This window comes from Glarea lozoyensis (genome assembly GCF_000409485.1).
Source record: "Glarea lozoyensis ATCC 20868 chromosome Unknown GLAREA15, whole genome shotgun sequence".
Classification (NCBI taxonomy): domain Eukaryota; kingdom Fungi; phylum Ascomycota; class Leotiomycetes; order Helotiales; family Helotiaceae; genus Glarea; species Glarea lozoyensis.
The window spans coordinates 83,667-101,646 of record NW_007360989.1 but is presented as its reverse complement, the minus strand read 5'-3'; the positions used below and the strand labels follow the sequence as shown (position 1 = coordinate 101,646).

Here is a 17,980-nt window from a genome sequence, read left to right as displayed (position 1 = left end):
TATGTGCCTTGGTTATCAATAGCTTCTTTTGTTGACTTTGCATTCAGTCGCCCGATCAAACAGGAGTGGCAAATATCTCACTGCATTCTTCATTTTTCCAGTTCATACGACTTCAAGATTTGCGTTCCTTATCCCTGGCTAGGGCCTCAAGATCTCCGCTCCTCGCCCCTCCCTGCTGTCAAACTTGCAGCTTCCCGATAATCCGCTGCTGGATTCAACTCTAGGAGGGAGACCGTTGTCTTGAATGAATTTCTATATATTAGCGGCTTCATATCTCCTTTTCGCACCATCAAAGCCGTGGCCCATCACGCAACTTTACTAAATAAAGTCCAGGTCAGCCCGACCACATTCACCGCTCTTGAGTTCCTGAAACTTAATACACCCCGGAAAGGATCCATAGTTTTCAGAGCTAAATACCGTTATTGGAGACCATAGGATACTTCCATCAGCCGAGATCCAGAGGAAAGGAATTGCCGCTTGACCTTTTCTATTGTTTGTACAGTTCTTATTTTTATACTCATCCCCACGGAAGGTTTGGTCAGCACGGAAAATATGGCATCACGAGGAAGCCTTCAAGTTCAGCAGGACAGCATCGGCTATGGACGCGCCAGTGCCAGCGGATATCCAGTCACACCCAGAAGGTATGATTTGTTTTTTGGACCATCCAGTGTGCACGCAAACTAACGTTACCGCAGCTCTACATTCCCTGATGTAACTCGTACAACATATGATAGTTCGTACTACCCGACTACCAGGTAAGGCCGTTCGTTTCCAGAGCTTTGAGGCAAAGACACTGAAGGTATCCGATGAAGCGCGGCGTACACACCCGATGTGACAGCTTCAAGTTATAGTCCGATATCAGCCATTGTCTCCCAGACGGCTATGCCCATTTCCGATACGATGTACAGTTCCAATGGATACAATTCAGGGCCGTCTTCTGCCATGTATGGATCTGCCGGGCCTGGGTATGGTTCATTCCCTAGCCAGGGCTCCAGTTATGGAAGAGTTTCACCCGAAATGTATTTGGATGATTTTGTGGCTTCCCCAAGCCCGACCGACTATGCGCTAGAACCCTCAAGTAGAGGAAGCAAAAAGTTTGAAGGCAAAGGACACTCTTCTTCACAAAGACGACCTGCCAACAAAGATGAATTTGATGGACCTCATCAATTCTTGCAGCGACCACCACCAGAGTACATTGCACAACAGGAGCGAGATTTACCCCATCTCCCGACAAACCTTGTCGTTCACGAGCAGGACAGTATCCTCACAAGAGTCAATGAGCGCCTGTCTCAATGTGCTTTTGATTTCGTTGCCAAATATCAGTTTCCCATCCCCTTGGCCAATGGAGAGCTGCGACCCGTGGAACGACCTCAGGACCGGGAGTGGACAGAATGGGTTTACCTTTTGAAGCGACTGGCGACTAAGCGACGCATTCCAGCGCGCGTATTGTACAACGGTCAGATCAAGCAATTTATTACCATCCTGGAGAATTCCCTGGAGATGCGTCACGCAGCTAAGCATCAATCTCGCCCGCTCAAGGACGACAGGAATATACTCCAATTAATTTCAGCAGGAATACAAGTCGCCAAAATCCTTCGCGACGCCGAAGCGATGTCTTATTTGGACCGACTATACGTTAACACGGAGCAACAGATCCAGGAAAGAAGCGCTAACACACGCTATTTTTCCTCTTGATCCGGATCAGTCTTCAGTTTTTTATGCCATCTGTTTTACACGACTATCAGGTCTGTAAGTGTCTGGACAGCCGTTCCACACCCGGCGTTTGGTGGTACACATGCCGTCGTACACGCGTGCTTCGGACCTTGGTACCCCCTAATGGATGTTTGGAGAGATTTCCCATCCTCTGTTTTTCATTTCTTTGAATCGTTTACCGGCAGCGTTTCTTTTTCAAGTCAATGACCCGATGGGCGTTTAATATGACAGTACTACCGGGGGCGACCGCGCGGTCATCGAAATAGATAGATGGAGGCGGTCTGCTTTCGATTTGGAATCTGGTGTGTAGAGGACGAGTGAGGGAATGGTACGCCAATGAGCTTTGATGGAGAAGAGAACCAGAGATCGACAGGCACCACGCGACAGTGTATTTGTGAACGACGGACTTCCTCATCCGCGAATGAATTGTCGGGAGTTTTGCTGGTTCGGGTTTGAGCGAGGGCCACTTTAATTCGGGAGACTCTTAATGATCCTTCCGGCTGTCAGATTTTTGGTTTGGCAGGTCGAATTGCTTTGGCGAAGAGATTCAGGATAAGCATTGGCGTTGGGGAAGGATTTCTGGATTGCTTGGATCTTATGGAGTTTTGTTTCGACCGTGGAGTGGAACGATATTGGGGCCAGAAGAATGAGGAGACGAGATATGATGACCGTTGCTGGGAATCTGTTGGCCGCTAGGGGCCTGTAAATGCATGAACAATCATCACTTCTCTCGTGGCTGCTGAAGTCCCCTGCTGTTGCCGTCCAATTACCCCGCGTTATCGTCTGACGACCCCACCACCGGTAACGAAAATGGCATTGTTGACACCGCCTTGTGAGAGAGACCCCAAATCAGGTCGCGGCCACCGTCCAACTCCAGTCCCGCACTGGAGCAGAAGGGCAAACGCACGGAATAAGGAAATTGAAATTGTGCCTCGTCCTTCCATATCTACATAGCGTCAGAGCATGGCAAATTGATCTCTAAGCTTTGTCTTGTATGATTCTACTTGTCGCCTTCTACGACGTACCGCTCGTTTGATTGGGCGCATCCCACAACCTCGCTTGGTAAGGTTAATCTGGAGGAAGCCGAACAGACGTGAGGGACTTCACAGCCCTACCCGCGCTCGTGTTTCGATTCGACCCAGAAGAGCAACGACCAAACGAGACAGTCGATCTAGGAAGCCGATCCTGGGAATCTCGTTTCTTGTATTCACGGCCTTGGGAGGCAATTTCCTGGAACGAGGCGGCTCGACCAACGAGGAGGCAGAGCTGGGGATTAACATGCAATCGTCGCCCACCTGTGTCTATCATCTGCCGCGGACTCAACTTCGCGCTACCGATATGATCTTCGAAACTGAATACCCGTTCTATGCGAGTACGAGTCGCGACATGTTCTGGGGGCGTCCGGCGGCGACTGAGGGTTTGGGAAGTCATGGAGCAGCTGGGGGGTATCCACTCATGACGGAGAAGCAGGGCTCGCATACTCCAACGTCGAGCATCATCAATATAGGACCCGAGATCACGATGACGACTCCAGGGACGATGGGCAGCTATGTGATGGTTCATAAGAGGGCGGGTTCCAACGTGTCTAACCGAACGTCGCCAGTCGGATCTGATAGACAAGGGGCCTACTCTGTCCCCAGCCACGGTTCCGCCGCTGAATGGACTCATGCTGAACATACCGTCGAGATGGACCTTGATGATGAACACTATGGAATGCCGCATGACACAAAGGCTATCTTGTTCAACAACATGAGCGGTCCAGGTATGTCTGATGGAAGACACCTGAGTTCCTCTCTGACCCAAGCAGAATCGGCGCCAGTGTATCATGCCTATTCTCCTGAGGCTAGATTAAGTCCTCATGGTGCCAGCCCCACCCCACAGGAATACAACTCTCATGTGCATGCTTCCTCATCCGCGTCGGCCGCCTACATAGTAAATCATCAGCATGTTGTACCCTCTTATTCGGGACCGTCCATGTTGGGTGAGCTATCGGACGCTCCGTGGACTCACATGCATCCTCGGGATTCTCAAGATAACTACCAGCAAGCCTTTGTTGGGTTTACACCGTCGCCAAGACCAGTTCCTGAACAAAACACCGACGCGCATCGACCGAGTGCCTCGTTCCAAGTAATAGAATTTGCCGCCAATAATAATTTGAAATCGAAAAAGACCGAAAATAGAAGCAGGCGGCCGAAAGCTACATCAAAGCCCAAGGCAAAGACTACCGAACACGGGTGGGAACATCACTCAGTCATCCAACGCGGCGGTGTGCAGTTGATGACCAAGCCGGAAGAGAAGCCAGTACAGAGATCGGGTATTAGAAGAGGGAAGCTGGATCCTGATGCCGCTGAGAAAGCAAGAAAAATTAGAAGGATGACTGCCTGCTGGAATTGTTGGATACAGAAAGTCCCTGTTGGTTTCCTCTTGCTGGCCCGTCGAGCTCTTGCTGATTGTTGCTGTGCAGTGCTCAGTAGGACAGCCATGCGAAAGATGCAAAAAGCAGAGTGCTCCTGGATCCGGTCAGCTCTGTTTGAGAACTCATTTCAAGGAGTATGATGAAGTGTTCTTTCCTGGTACGTCAAGAATTATTCCCCTGGCTTGGGCCATGCTAACTACATCAGAATATCTCCATGCTCATTTCAAAAAGCGTCAGATTGAGGAACTCATCAGCGAAAACACGAGCGGATGGACCGATTATGTGTATGAAGTCGACATTCAAACAGGCGCGTGCTTCAAGCCAATGAGACTCGTAGTAAACTCATTTGCGCCTAAGACCATCGAACTGCAATATCAGAACAGACTTCCTACCTCTCTCGAAAATGGCGGGCCATGGCCAATCCATCAGACCAGCGCCAACATTGGTTTGATGGGCATGTCGACGACTGTGTTGAAAGAGATATGTCGTGAACACGTTGAGGAGATGGTAGACAATCCCGATTATGCGCTGCAAGTCACGACCGAAGATTCATGTCCGATACCTTGCACGATATTAGTAGCTGCACAGGAGTATTATAAAGTCACCGGGGTACGTATTTTACATCCCTGGGTGGATTTCCAGCTGACGGTAGCAGAACCCCCTTATTGGTCAAGCGCTGATGTTACACTCCATTCATTACTTTTTGAAGAGCTTTCCAACCCTTACAGAAGAATCGGTCAACAAAGTGTATCCAGACATGGAGATTTTTGGCGCGCCACGAGAACGATATTTATGTTCCCGACTTCTAAATCGACAGATAAAATACGCCATGCATAAGTTAAGTCAGGATATCACGATTGAAGTGCTTGAAGGACTTGAGCGTACCATGAGATCTAGGACCAAGGATTCATGGGGAACCTCCTTTTGTGCCTTTCTAGTACTTTGCTTGTGTATGGAGGGACTCCAGATCGCGGCGGATACCTTTGTCGTCTGCGATATCCAGAAAGGAGGCTCTTCACCTGCAACTCTCACGCGCGGGCATAGCTTGTCAGCGTGCCAAAAGATCGATGATAACCCTTTTAGTCAGTGCAAAAAGCTGTTCCACGATATCTACAGATCGCACAGAGAAACTCAAAGACCCGGCCGGGAAGGCGGTTTCAACCCATTGCAGAACCTTGCAAACAATAGCGAAACAGGTTTAGATTCGGAGGCAGATACTATGGTTCGATCCATTTTTCAGACGGTGATGTCCTCATGTAAGAACAGAAAAATCCACTTCACAGCTCCAGTAGGCTAACTTGAAAGACCACGATATCATTGCCGTCGCCGACAACCCACCCATCATCAGTGAGAGTGACCCGGGCATCGATCCATTTCAAATTAAGAAGAATGGAGCTGGCCGTTTAGTGGCCAACTTTTTAAGGTCTTTTTTCCCGGTCAATTGGCAACCAGAACGGTGACCCAAGGAAGAGACAGCGACGTAAATGACATGCAGAAATCACAAATAGATGGGATGTAGAAATGTGAATGGATCATGACCGTGGTGGTCAATGCGTGTAAAATAGAGGCCTCGCGGCTAGGAAGAGTTGGTGCGAAGATGGAATTGCAATCTGACCCGATGTCAAAGTGCTAATATTGTGATTCAGGCATGCAATGCGAAATGATAAGAAGAAATGGGAACGTGATGATAGGCAATGGTTTGTTTGTCCAGATTAGTCCTCCTGGCGCACTTTGTCAACGCCAGCAGGGTGGATGGGACTGGCTGTCTAGGCCGTTGGTTCTTTATCCCACGAACGATATTTAAATAAGTGACGCTCAAGTCCATAAAAAGGGCGCAAGAGGTAGGCAATATGTGGTTTTTTTCTCCAATGAGAAGTGTAGACGCGTTTTGACAAGAAAAGAAAAGCAAGAAACGTGGCTCAACTGTGACGGAATTGTCATGAACCTGATCAATAGATAACAGTACATATATATTATGCGCCGTATGATTGTGTGAGGACATTCGACGTTGAGCCGGTTCGATGAGATCGTTGTTGTTGATGTTGGATTTGTTGAAGGAACGTTGAACTTGGGACAAGAAATTTTCAGAGGACCACCAAAATAATTAGCGCGCTTAGTCATTGCCGCTTTGCCATTTCCGACCTAGCGTATTTCCAAACGTCAAGCTTCAGACCTCTGCATGACCATTCGTGAATCTTTACACAATTTTCATGACACGATATAAATCAACCGCTAGACATTTAATTCCACTGGCTAGCGGTCAAAATTCGTGCGAAAGTGACTACGCTGTGGGAAATCTTTTGGCACTCGACATATGCTCCTCTTGTCAAATCCTTTTTTTTCTTGAGCTTGACATCTCGATCCATACTTATATAAGGGTTTGAACGAACCGACTACTCCTCAATTAAGTTCAGCATGCTTCTTTCTAGACCCGGAAACCACATAATTGAAGTATGTGGAGATATTTTACCTCTTATTACAAGACTAAACACATGGAAGTAGTGGATTTTCTAGCATGACTCTACGAGAATGTGTTAAACTTCGTTTTACGTCGCCTAAGTCCAAACTCTACTTAAAACTTTACTTTCATACTTAGCTATACTATCTTGATTTATATTACAGTAAGGATTTTATTTATCATCCTAGGAAGAATAAATAAAGCTTGATCTAACATTAATCGTCTCGTAGACCACGGGATTAAGTATTATTGTGTTTAACGTTGTTTAGCTTTAGGTGCTGGAGAAGAAAATTCAATATGTTCTCGAAGAGCCCGACTCCTTCGTCCTAAGATATAACCAACTCTTGGCGAATTGCATGTTCATCAATGGGCTGGGAAAGGTTCTCCAAATTTCCACCCAATGCTCGTCTTCCTGTCGAGGATATGGGTAATTAACTCTCCGTTTCGTTTTCCCTATGACAGCCAAACCAAGCTGTTCGTATGTCGGGGAGCGTGATTTTAGTTGCCGTGAGGAAGTCATTTGCTACGAGTTCATCAAATATCCGCATCTGTTGTCGAAGCAATAGTAGAAAGATTACCTCGTTAGTTCCACAGCTTAGTTGTTCCGGTGTATCATCATCGTGGTCTAGTCGCAGTTCGCAATAGCAACCAGATTCATCAGCTTCATTAAATCTAGATGCAAACTTGATCTCATCAGACCCAAGAGGAAAGTAACCTCCTTTCGGACGTATCCAGAGGGATGTCTTTCCCAGTCGTACCGTCCTTGTACGATTGATCCGTCTGATGTTATTTGGCCCAGATGATTCAATTGTAAAGAGCATAATGTGCTGTGATTTTATTCCTCTCACCATTTTGGCAGAGCAAATGATACATGATTATCCCGTCAACAGCAGTACAAGCCTAACTGGTCCTTGCCGCACCTTTGGCTTGACGTAAGTCTCACCAAAATTCTCACGACGGATTGTCTGAAATTGACCTGATCTTACAAACTATGTAGGAAACATTTTCAGCGCTCTCCTCGTTCGTCGCGAGCTTGCGAGGCCGTGAATGTTGATACTCGAAATATTGTGCCAACCTTATCTAAGATCAATTGGAAGTTCAAGTATGTGATATGATATTATTCTGTGATCAACAATTGTTCACCCTATGACTGAGCTAAGATAAACGTTGAAGTCTCAGTCTAATACACATTAGCTTGTTTAGTAAAAAAAATCAAAAGAAATCGAGAGGAATTTGTGACAAATCGATCCAAATTTAAATTAAGTTTGACTCTAAACGTAGATTCGCGGTCCATTATTGTTACCCCCTTAATTCTTGAATATAAGACTAAAGCATTTCGCGGCTTTGAATTAGCTTTTTGCAGCTTTAACTAGCATTTCACACCTATGAATCCATGACAATGGCTAAATACGAGTCGGGAATCACATCTCTGTATTGGAAGCACCCTTTAAGTTCCACTTGAACATACTTCTTAGTGTCTCCTCCCTCTATACCACATTGACATCAAAGTCGAGCTTCGCGGGGAAAGCAAAAGATCGTGACTTCAGCAACGACACCAACAACAAGTCCCACCTCAGACCATCGTCAACACCTCGATGTCAGCAAGCTTACACCTCACCAGCACTCCCTCGATGGCCTCGTAGATCTCATAGAGACCAACATCGGGCGCCTTCCATCTGAGATGCGTTGGCGCCAAAGATCCGCCTACCATAAACTTCGGGGTCCGTACAACAAATGCACAGAGCATGGTTTGCTAACAGATCCATTTTCGTATTTCGACGATTTCTTCTTTTCGTCCTCGCTCGCTAAACATGTCAACTTGGTCACTCGCACCACCGGGGACGAGAAAGTCCGTATAAGACGCCTCTCAAATACAACCATAGACGTAACGGCGACTTTAGTAGGGACCAGAAGAGAGGAGGTTCTACAATACTGGGGTTATGTATTGCATCATATGATACACGCATTCCTCGAAATATATGGGTGTGTTGATTGCAGAAAGGATGAAGCAAAGGGCGGAGAATATGTATACAAACACTGTTTGTATTGGGAGGAGATTGCAGAGAGGATAAAGAGAGCTGTCCGTGACCCAGAGCTCTGTGGGGTTGAGGTTGCGTTAAAGGGTCATAAGTGCGAGCCCGTGGTATTGTAGGCATTATGGAATACATTCTTGGAGGAAGTCAACTCTTATAGTTGAGCTCGTAATTGAACACATCTGGAGTATGCGAATATAATACGTTTGTCGATTGCTTTCCCAGTCATGAAGTTTTGATTCAAAAGCCGTATACTGTTACAAATTAATTGTTTAGTTCGAATTCATACTGATAGATGTTCCTATTTGGGGTTGATTAGAATTCAAGTATCATGTGCTGAGCATCTCAGATATTAAAAGGAGCTTCGACGGCCACGCGTCTTCAATGAGGTGTTGAGAGACTGATGCTTCATTCAGGGGAAATCGCTTAATCGGGACGCTAGGCTTGGCCCCGCCAATGATCGTTGGACCCTATTGCAGGGGTTGATCCCGCCCGAACTGACCGCTCCGCGACCACGACCCACTAAGAAAGAAGTGTGAAACAAAACTCAACCGTTTTGTTGGTTTCCTTTTCTTGTACATCTCGAGATATCTTCGAGGATTCCTGATTGATCTTCAATTGAGGAAAGCGACGGCGAACATGTCTTCCAAATCGCAGAGCGTCAATGGCTCTGAGAGTGAGTTCGAATTTATCGCAACTCCAAGAGCTGCTACACCCACATTCGAGAAATTCGAAGAATGTGGTGTAAAGACCACGTCGGTGAGCTATTCCCATATACAAGCGCCAAAAATTGACGACTATGCTACGTCCTTTGATGTGTCGATCCAAATCAATTGATCATTTTTTGCTAACTGATTCCCAGTACCCAGCTATTAAAAATGCCCCTCTGCCAGCCGATGGATCTGGCAATGACCATTTCTCGAACATTGCCCTTTTCTCTATCCTCTTCTTTGTGCCGACATATATGTCATGGAAGATTGGCGGAGGCATGAAGACGAGCATATTCTTCGGGCTGTTCACCTCTGTCCCAATCCTGATGTCTTTCTGGTACTTGGCATCATCCTTCAGTCCACGCAAGAACGAGAAAGTCAACCTCCCGGGCCGCCCTATCGAACACTACCTTACCTTCAAGAACCCAGAGGACAAGGCGAAATATAGTGGCAGGAACAAGATCCCCATGGAGACATTCCATGAAATGTACTTCGACGGTCTGGTGGATTTTAATGGGGACGCATTGGAGATTATGGAATATAGACACGACTGGGCGAATTTCCGTTTCACGATGAGCTTGTTCAAGCATTTCTTCTTTACATTCATTCCTGAAGTCATTACTCACAGTCGTTCCCAGGGTATGTACAATCCGACAACAATCTTTCCACTGGTGCTAATACTGTCGCAGACGAGGAGCAAGTCCGCGACCACTACGACCGTGGTGACGATTTCTACGGCTGGTTCCTCGGACCTCGCATGATCTATACATCTGGCGTAATCTCTGACATCAACAAAGAAGAATCTCTCGAACAACTACAAGATAACAAGCTTGCTATCGTATGCGAAAAGATTGGTTTGAAAGAAGGCGAAAGTCTGTTGGATATTGGCTGTGGATGGGGCACTCTGGCCAAATTTGCCAGTGTCAACTATGGTGCGCGAGCAACCGGAATCACTCTTGGTCGCAACCAAACCGCTTGGGGTAACGCTGGACTTCGCAAGGCTGGAATCTCAGAAGAGCAGTCAAAAATCCTCTGCATGGACTACCGTGATATCCCTGTTCCAGAAGGCAAATACAACAAGATCACTTGTCTCGAGATGGCTGAGCATGTTGGAATCCGAAAACTGGAAAGCTTCTTGAGACAATGTAACGACATGATGGACGACGACGGAGTGTTCTACCTTCAAGTTGCTGGTCTGAGAAAATACTGGCAATACGAAGATCTTACCTGGGGCTTGTTCATGAACAAGTACATTTTCCCAGGTGCGGACGCATCTTGCCCACTCAACAACTACATCAGCGCATGTGAAGGTGCCGGCTGGGAGGTTAAGGGTATTGATACTATCGGCGTTCACTACTCTGCAACCCTCTGGAGATGGTACAGGAACTGGATGGGCAACGGCGACAAGGTCAAGGCTAAGTATGGTGAGAGATGGTACAGAGTAAGTCTTCAAGATCATTGTAAAATTGTCAGCTTGCTTACTTGAATCTAGATCTGGACATTCTTCCTCGCCTACTCCACCATTATCTCTCGTCAAGGATCCGCTACTTGCTACCAGATTGTCTTGGTCAAGAACATCAACTCCACTCACCGAATCGAAGGCATTGCTAGTCAGTTTGGACTCTCTGGCGCTCTTCAAGCTAGCAAGGCGCTTGGAAAAGCTCTTTTCCCAAAGAATGTGGCATGAAGAATGAACTTGGAGTTCTGGTGTTATGAATACTTTACCAAGTAATTGACATGCTATTAACGGAATGCCTGTACGCAGGTAATCTCGGAGTTGGTAACGAAACAGCTTTTAGAGCACTGCCATGTGATTGTGGACTTGGGGACAAATTAGACATAGATAGCTTGCTGGGTGTAGACCTTAATTGAGGACTGGCATGTGATGGACGTAACGAATTTGGCTGCATGCTATCATGTACCATAAAAGATTATCGAGCATTTTATATTTGCGAGCGCTAAAAATGAAACTACGGTTATGTGAGATACCGTGAATCACTGCAACTAGATATCATGAACTTTTTTATCTTTGAGTGCGTATCTTTGAGTCCGCATACGTTGGGTGCGTGGTGACCGTCAATTTTGCCGCAGCGCTTCGCCGCCCGGGCCGTCGTCATTCACGCGCGCATCCGAGCGTTCGACTCCAAGACATTCGTGTACCTGTTCTACACTTCTAACATCAACATTCCATACCCACCAGTTTTGCGACAGCAGCACGATCTTGAGATGTATTCTGGGTCAAACTCCTATCTGGGCGGCCAGAGTGGTCGTCCAGGCGGGCCCCAGCAATTCAACTCTTTTCAACAGCCTGGCCAGCAACAACAACAACCACAGCAGCATCAGCCTGGCTTCCTCAATGCGAATCCAACGGGATATGGACAAGCTCCTCTGCAGCAGCAATACACTGGATTTCCAATGCAGAATCAACAAACGGGCTTCCAAGCGCAGCAACAAATACAACCCCAGCAGACCGGCTTCTCTGGTCAGCCATCTCCATTTGGCAATGCGCAACCTCCACAGCAACAAAGCTTCCAAACAGGCGCTCCTCCTATGCCGCAGATTCCGCAACAGTTCCAAAATCAGAATCAAGCTCCTCCTCAACCGCCTGCCCCAGCGCCGATGCAGAAACCTCAAGCAACTGGATTTGCCCAGATGGCTGACAGCTTCCGAACCACCCCAGCAGCTAGTGCTTCTCGAGGACGACGAGGCTCAAAGTCGAAGGCAGGCACCAAGATCCCAAATATACGATTGTCCTTTATTACAGCTCAAGATCAAGCAAAGTTCGAAACCCTCTTCAAATCGGCGGTAGGGGATGGGCAAACTCTTTCTGGGGATAAGTCTCGAGATCTGCTTTTAAGGTCGAAGCTGGATGGAGACTCCTTGTCACATATTTGGTACAGTTCTCTTCTGGCGCATTTTATGTAAAATCGTTAACAGTGTTAGGACATTGTCAGATACCACAAGATCTGGCCAGCTTCTTTTTCCCGAATTCGCCCTGTCAATGTACTTGTGCAATCTCGCGTTGGTCGGAAAACCGCTTCCATCCGTATTGCCCGACAACATCAAGAACGAGGTCTCGAGTATGGTGGATATCATTAGTTTTGGGGTAGTGGATGATGCGCCACAACCTGCAGCGCAAACGAATGCACCCAACTTCAATCGGACAAATGCGGCCTCCCCTCCTACAATTCAACAGCCGCAGCCTATGCCTTCGAACTCGGCACTGCTCACCTCCCAAATGACGGGCTTTCCTGGCCAGAACAATTTCAATCAAGGGTTTCAGGGACAAGGTGGATTTCAACAGCCTGCGCAAACAGGATTCGGTCAGCAAGGAGGCATGCAGTCAAACCCAACTGGATACCAGCAGAATATGTCCAATCCCTCAGCTACTGGCTACTCCGGACCTCGACCACCAATGCCACCTATGCCGACTGGACTCAGTCCAGCTCAGGGGCTGTCTCCGGCGCAGACTGGTATGGGTGGGATGGTAGCACCTTTGAACAGTCAACCTACCGGAGTACCTGGGCAGTGGGGTCTGGTGAACGCACCTGCAAGTGGCTTGCCCAACATTGACTTGCTCCAGTCAAGAATGATGCCTCAGCAAGGTCGTGAACAGGGTTCTTTCACAACATCTGGTCTTGCTGGAAACGCTGTGATTCCATGGGCTGTCACCAAAGATGAGAAGCAACGGTATGATGCAATTTTCAAAGCTTGGGACGGTTTCAATAAAGGTTTTATCGGAGGAGATGTGGCTATCGAAGTCTTTGGACAGAGTGGTCTTGCTAAATCCGACATGGAGCGAGTCTGGACACTCGCAGACCACGGAAACAAAGGCAGGTTGAACATGGATGAATTTGCAGTTGCCATGCATTTGATTTACCGCAAACTTAACAACTACCCACTACCAGCTCAACTTCCACCAGAGCTAGTTCCACCATCTACTCGAAACTTCAATGATTCTATTGGAGCCGTCAAAAACTTGCTTCATCAAGAATCTGCCTTCCGAAAGGATTCGGGGGCAAGCTTATTGCCTCAGAAAACTGGAGTGAGCTATCTCAAGAATCACTCATTCCGCGGTTCAAACAGTCCGGCAGCAGGGCGCAAGGATGCTACAGTGTTCAAGAATAACGATGATGATGTTGGCTACAAATCCAGTGCGAGAAGAAGACTTGGAGGCTCCGGTTCTCCACGGCCGGACTCGCCATCGTCTACTACCTCGAGCGACGACTTGTCATTAGAGCAACTAAGAAAAAGGATTCGTGAGAAACAAGTTCTTCTGGATGCAATCGATTTCAAGGATGAGAATGCTGCCGATGAGGATGATGCACTTGACCGCAGGGACCGACGTGAAGCTGACGATCTGTATCACCGAATCCGCCGCATTCAAGAGGATATCGATAGTCATCCCGACTCTGCACTACGAAATGTTGATTCCGGCGCTGAACGACGTGCTTTGAAGCGTCAATTGCAGAATCTTACGGATAAGCTTCCAGAGATCGCTTCTCAGGTTCGACGGACAGAACGAAGTATTGCGGAAGCAAGACTGGAGCTGTTCCGCTTGAAGGATGCCAAAGCGCACCCTGGTAGTGCTTCCACAATGGTCGGAACAGGACCAGGAGGGTCTGTTACGGAGTCTGATAGACTAAAGGCTAGAGCCAGAGCAATGGTACAACAGCGTACTGCCGCACTTACTGGTAAGAAGATAACGACCAGCGAAGAAGACTTTGACGCCCCAAAGCGATTGGAGGAAGAGAATGTCAAGATTAGAAACGAGAGAGAGCAAAACGAAAGCATGGTCAAGCAGGTAGAAGAGGGCGTTCGTGAATACTCCCGAATTTTAGAGGACAGTCTTCAGGAGGGTGCCGAGAGCTCGTCGAACGAACACGAGAAGCGAAGATGGGAGGATGGTCTTGGTGTCGAGGATGAAGTCAAAGAGTTCATATTTGATTTGCAAAGATCCAGCAGATCAGCTAAAGTTCGGAAAGATGATCGTCGCAATACCCGTGACGCTACCCGCTCGGAGCGACCCGAGCCATCTCGTTATGAAAGTCCTTCAAGCTCTGCCAGAGACGAGGCTCCAGCTGCGAAGCCTGCTGCTACACCGGCTGCAGGAGGTACTTACTCGCAATACAAGACTCCTGAGGACCGAGCAGCCTACATCAAACAGCAGGCGGAACAACGCATGGCTGAACGTCTCGCTGCACTGGGAATCAAGGCTCCAAGCAAAGGCGGGGAATCAACACAGCAACGCCTTGAGCGAGAAAAGAATGAAAGAGCCGCCAAAGTCCGACAAGCTGAGGAAGAAGATAATCGTCGCGAGGCCGAGCGACAAGCTCGACTGAACGAGGAACAGGGCATCCCGGCTCCTAGCGCTGCACCAGCCGTACCAGAACCGAGAGGTTCAAAGAAGCCTCCACCACCACCAACTCGAAAGGCAGCAAAGAGTGATGCTAGCGAGCGCAGGGCCGAGGAAGAGCAGCGAGTTTTGGAAGAGCAAAAGGCACAAATTATCGCCACACAGAGTCTAGAGTAAGTCATCCCCCCACATAATGAGTATGGAATACTAACAGAACCAGGGACGATGCTGCACGACAAGAGCGAGAATTCGCCGCCGCACGTGAAGCTGCCGATGCCAAAGCAAAAGCTTTGGAAGAAGCATTGAAGGCCAAAAAGATAAACAAGGCTGAAGCGAAGCTCAAGAAGAAGGCTGCCGAGAAGGAAGCCAAGGAGAAAGAGGCAAGACTTGCTGCTCAGCGTGCAGAAATCGAAGCCGCTCAAGCTCGCGAGAGAGAGCTGCAACGTCAACTCGAGGCATTAGACGATGATGATTCCGACTCCTCGTCTGATGATGAAGGCCCTCACCAAGCTACTCCTCAAGCGTCGACTCCAACGCAAGGCAGTCAAGAGCTCGAGCGAAAGGAAATTTCTCCACCACCAGCTCCAGCTCCACCAGTTCCTACAAAGATTCCACCAATTCCTGTCGCTGCGATAACTACATCTATACCAACAACTAGCCCTCAGGCGGAAGCCGAGACAAAGAATCCGTTCTTGAAAAAGCTAGCCCAGACTGGCACCGAAACTCCATCCAACACTTCTAATAACCCATTCCACCGCATACCTTCCCAAGAAACACCCAAGGCACCGGAGCCTCTCATCACCCAACCTACCGGTGCCCGAAACCGAGCCAGACCAGAGGAAGACGACTGGTCTGTTGTCGGTTCTGATAAGGAAGATGATTCTTCTGACGAAGAAGGACCCGGAGCAGGCAATGCTCGCCATCTCGCATCTATTTTGTTCGGCACTATGGGTCCTCCTCGCCCTCTCTCAGCAGCAGGAACCGGTCCAGGATCAACCCCAACCAGTCCTGCACCAGCCAGAGATTCACCCGCTGCTGCACCACCGCCACCGCCCATGCCTACCGGCGGTGCTCCTCCTCCACCGCCTATGCCAAATGCTCCTCCACCTCCCCCAATGTTTGGCGCTCCAGCTCCTCCCCCACCGCCACCACCGCCAGCCAGTGCACCTGCGGGAATGCCCGCTGCTAGACCTCAAGGACTGCTAGGTGAGATTCAAATGGGGAGGCAGTTGAGGAAAACTGTTACGAAGGACTCTAGTACACCGGCGGTTGCTGGTGTGGTGTTGAATTAGGGGGGGTTGAGTGCATGAATATGAATTTTGGATGCGGAGGGGACGGGGTAATGGGATGAGGTGGTGCTGGAAAGATGAGATAAATGTATTATATTCGTTGGTGGTCGCCCTTGCTCTGGTGGGGGGTGAATATATTGAACTCAGATTGTTGATGTGAATATGCTCTTCTTGTCGGTCTGTTGTGCTAATGTAGTGTATTATCTTAAGGCTGTTCTTTACGGTGGAGTCATTTACATTCCTTGCTTAGTTCTACTTCGAAACCTTCGTCATCCGATGCTATCTTCCAAAGTCCTCTTTCATCTTAATCTTATTTTTCCTAATATTAATATCTTGATTCTTTAAAGACACAAAGATCCCGACTTAATAGTTTCTACTCTAAACGCCTGTTATCCGATGTTACCCTCCAAAATCGTATATTATTATGAGATTATTCTTCGTAAAGCCGTTTACTCTTAGGATGTAGGGTGTTTATGTTACTGATTCAATTTTCGCTAGGAAGCCTTAAACGCTATCGCATCATCTCGCAGATATTAATCTTAAACGTCAATGCCCCCATGTATGTATTTAACACTTTTTCTTTTCCTGTGTTTTTTCGAGTACTACTAATCATCTGACTATCATTCTTAAGTGTAGTAGTAGATCTAGGTAGCTAAGATATTTTACTCTACTCGATAGCGTCTATTATCTTATCGCTCTACTCTAGTCTCTTATTAACTCTAATTATAGAACACCTCACTATACCAAAGCTCGTTATTATCTTATCTATATTTGTGTAAGTTACAATACCTCACCTTATTCGAAATATTTTCTTCTACACTTATCTCGGTTGCACAGCTTTGATTGAAAAGGCAAAAACGCGAAATACGTAGGAATGGAACAGGGTTTTTGTGTTGAAATCATCATTGACTAGATTTGTGCTTGACTGGTACGAAATTCTATAGTTCCCACACGACAATTACCCTTTTAACACACCACCATCATCTCATCTCACACAAAATTCCTCCCCCCACCCCCATCCACATCCTCTCCCCTTCCAGCCTCCAGAACCCGAACCGTTTACACACAAACTCCTCTAACCATCCAACATCCTCCACTATCCCCTTACCCCTCCCCCCCTAAACACACACATCTCATCCCAATACCCCCATCTTCCCACACTCCCCTCTAAACCATCCACCCCTCTAAACCCCCTTACCCCTCCCTCCCCAAGCGCACCCCTCCAAAACCACAAACCATACCATTGTCAACGCTGAACTCTTACACTCAGCCACACCAGCGATCCTCACACTCAAGCACTACTCCCATATCTCAAGCGCACACCAAATACCACAAACTCTTACACAAATAAATCTCGCTTCGTGATTCGCCACCATAAACTCCCATCTCCAATTCATCCACATCACCTCCCTCAATTTATCCGTGACTTGTGACTTTTCTCACCCTCGGACTACGCGTTGAACATTCCGTGGTGATATGTGTGTGCTATGATGGTAAGCGGAGCGAGATAGACAGTATCCCTAGTACACATCGCACAAACACAGGACACCTCACAAATCGCGAATATAAACTTCATTCCACATCCCACACTCCAATCCCTTGACGCAATCCATACCATCGCATAAATAACCTCTTATCACCCATCTACAATAGACATAAACCCAAAATAAAAGTATACCTAAAAAATCCTGCACATGTCGATATCATAAAATTTCCAACACCCCTCGCACGTAAGCGAAGGTTTGTCATAGGTACCTTACCTACCCCTAACGCAATGAGATCAAGTCCTATTGCAGAGTCCCAATCTAGCAGCTGCAGCGCATTCATCAACCCCCAAACATCACGGCTTGTGAAAAAGACTCATCACATACGCACACAACACATTTACATTGACACATTTCACACACAGCACAAATGTAATTAACACATTTCATTCCCAGGCTACTCAGCTGCTACATTCCTACATTCCTATTTCCATCCATTCATCCACCTCAATGCTTATTTC

The 17,980-nt window shown here is 47.5% G+C and overlaps 3 protein-coding genes across 3 annotated transcripts; all 3 read left to right on the top strand.

The window, feature by feature from the left end:
• Window positions 1-552: 552 nt before the first annotated feature.
• On the top strand, window positions 553-1,695 carry GLAREA_05845 (uncharacterized protein; the record flags this gene model as incomplete). Its single annotated transcript, XM_008081259.1, has 3 exons — window positions 553-641; window positions 696-755; window positions 813-1,695. 3 exons carry the CDS (start codon window positions 553-555, stop codon window positions 1,693-1,695), a joined length of 1,032 nt encoding a protein of 343 aa, XP_008079450.1.
• Window positions 1,696-2,991: 1,296 nt separating this feature from the next.
• GLAREA_05844 (uncharacterized protein) lies at window positions 2,992-5,589 on the top strand (the record flags this gene model as incomplete). The annotated part of the gene is made up of 6 exons (XM_008081258.1): window positions 2,992-3,475; window positions 3,521-4,125; window positions 4,178-4,286; window positions 4,335-4,738; window positions 4,785-5,385; window positions 5,435-5,589. 6 exons carry the CDS (start codon window positions 2,992-2,994, stop codon window positions 5,587-5,589), a joined length of 2,358 nt encoding a protein of 785 aa, XP_008079449.1.
• A 3,670-nt stretch (window positions 5,590-9,259) lies between these two features.
• Window positions 9,260-15,978, top strand: GLAREA_05843 (S-adenosyl-L-methionine-dependent methyltransferase; the record flags this gene model as incomplete). Its single annotated transcript, XM_008081257.1, has 7 exons — window positions 9,260-9,379; window positions 9,483-9,969; window positions 10,020-10,771; window positions 10,823-10,940; window positions 11,531-12,224; window positions 12,274-14,859; window positions 14,907-15,978. 7 exons carry the CDS (start codon window positions 9,260-9,262, stop codon window positions 15,976-15,978), a joined length of 5,829 nt encoding a protein of 1,942 aa, XP_008079448.1.
• Window positions 15,979-17,980: the final 2,002 nt, after the last annotated feature.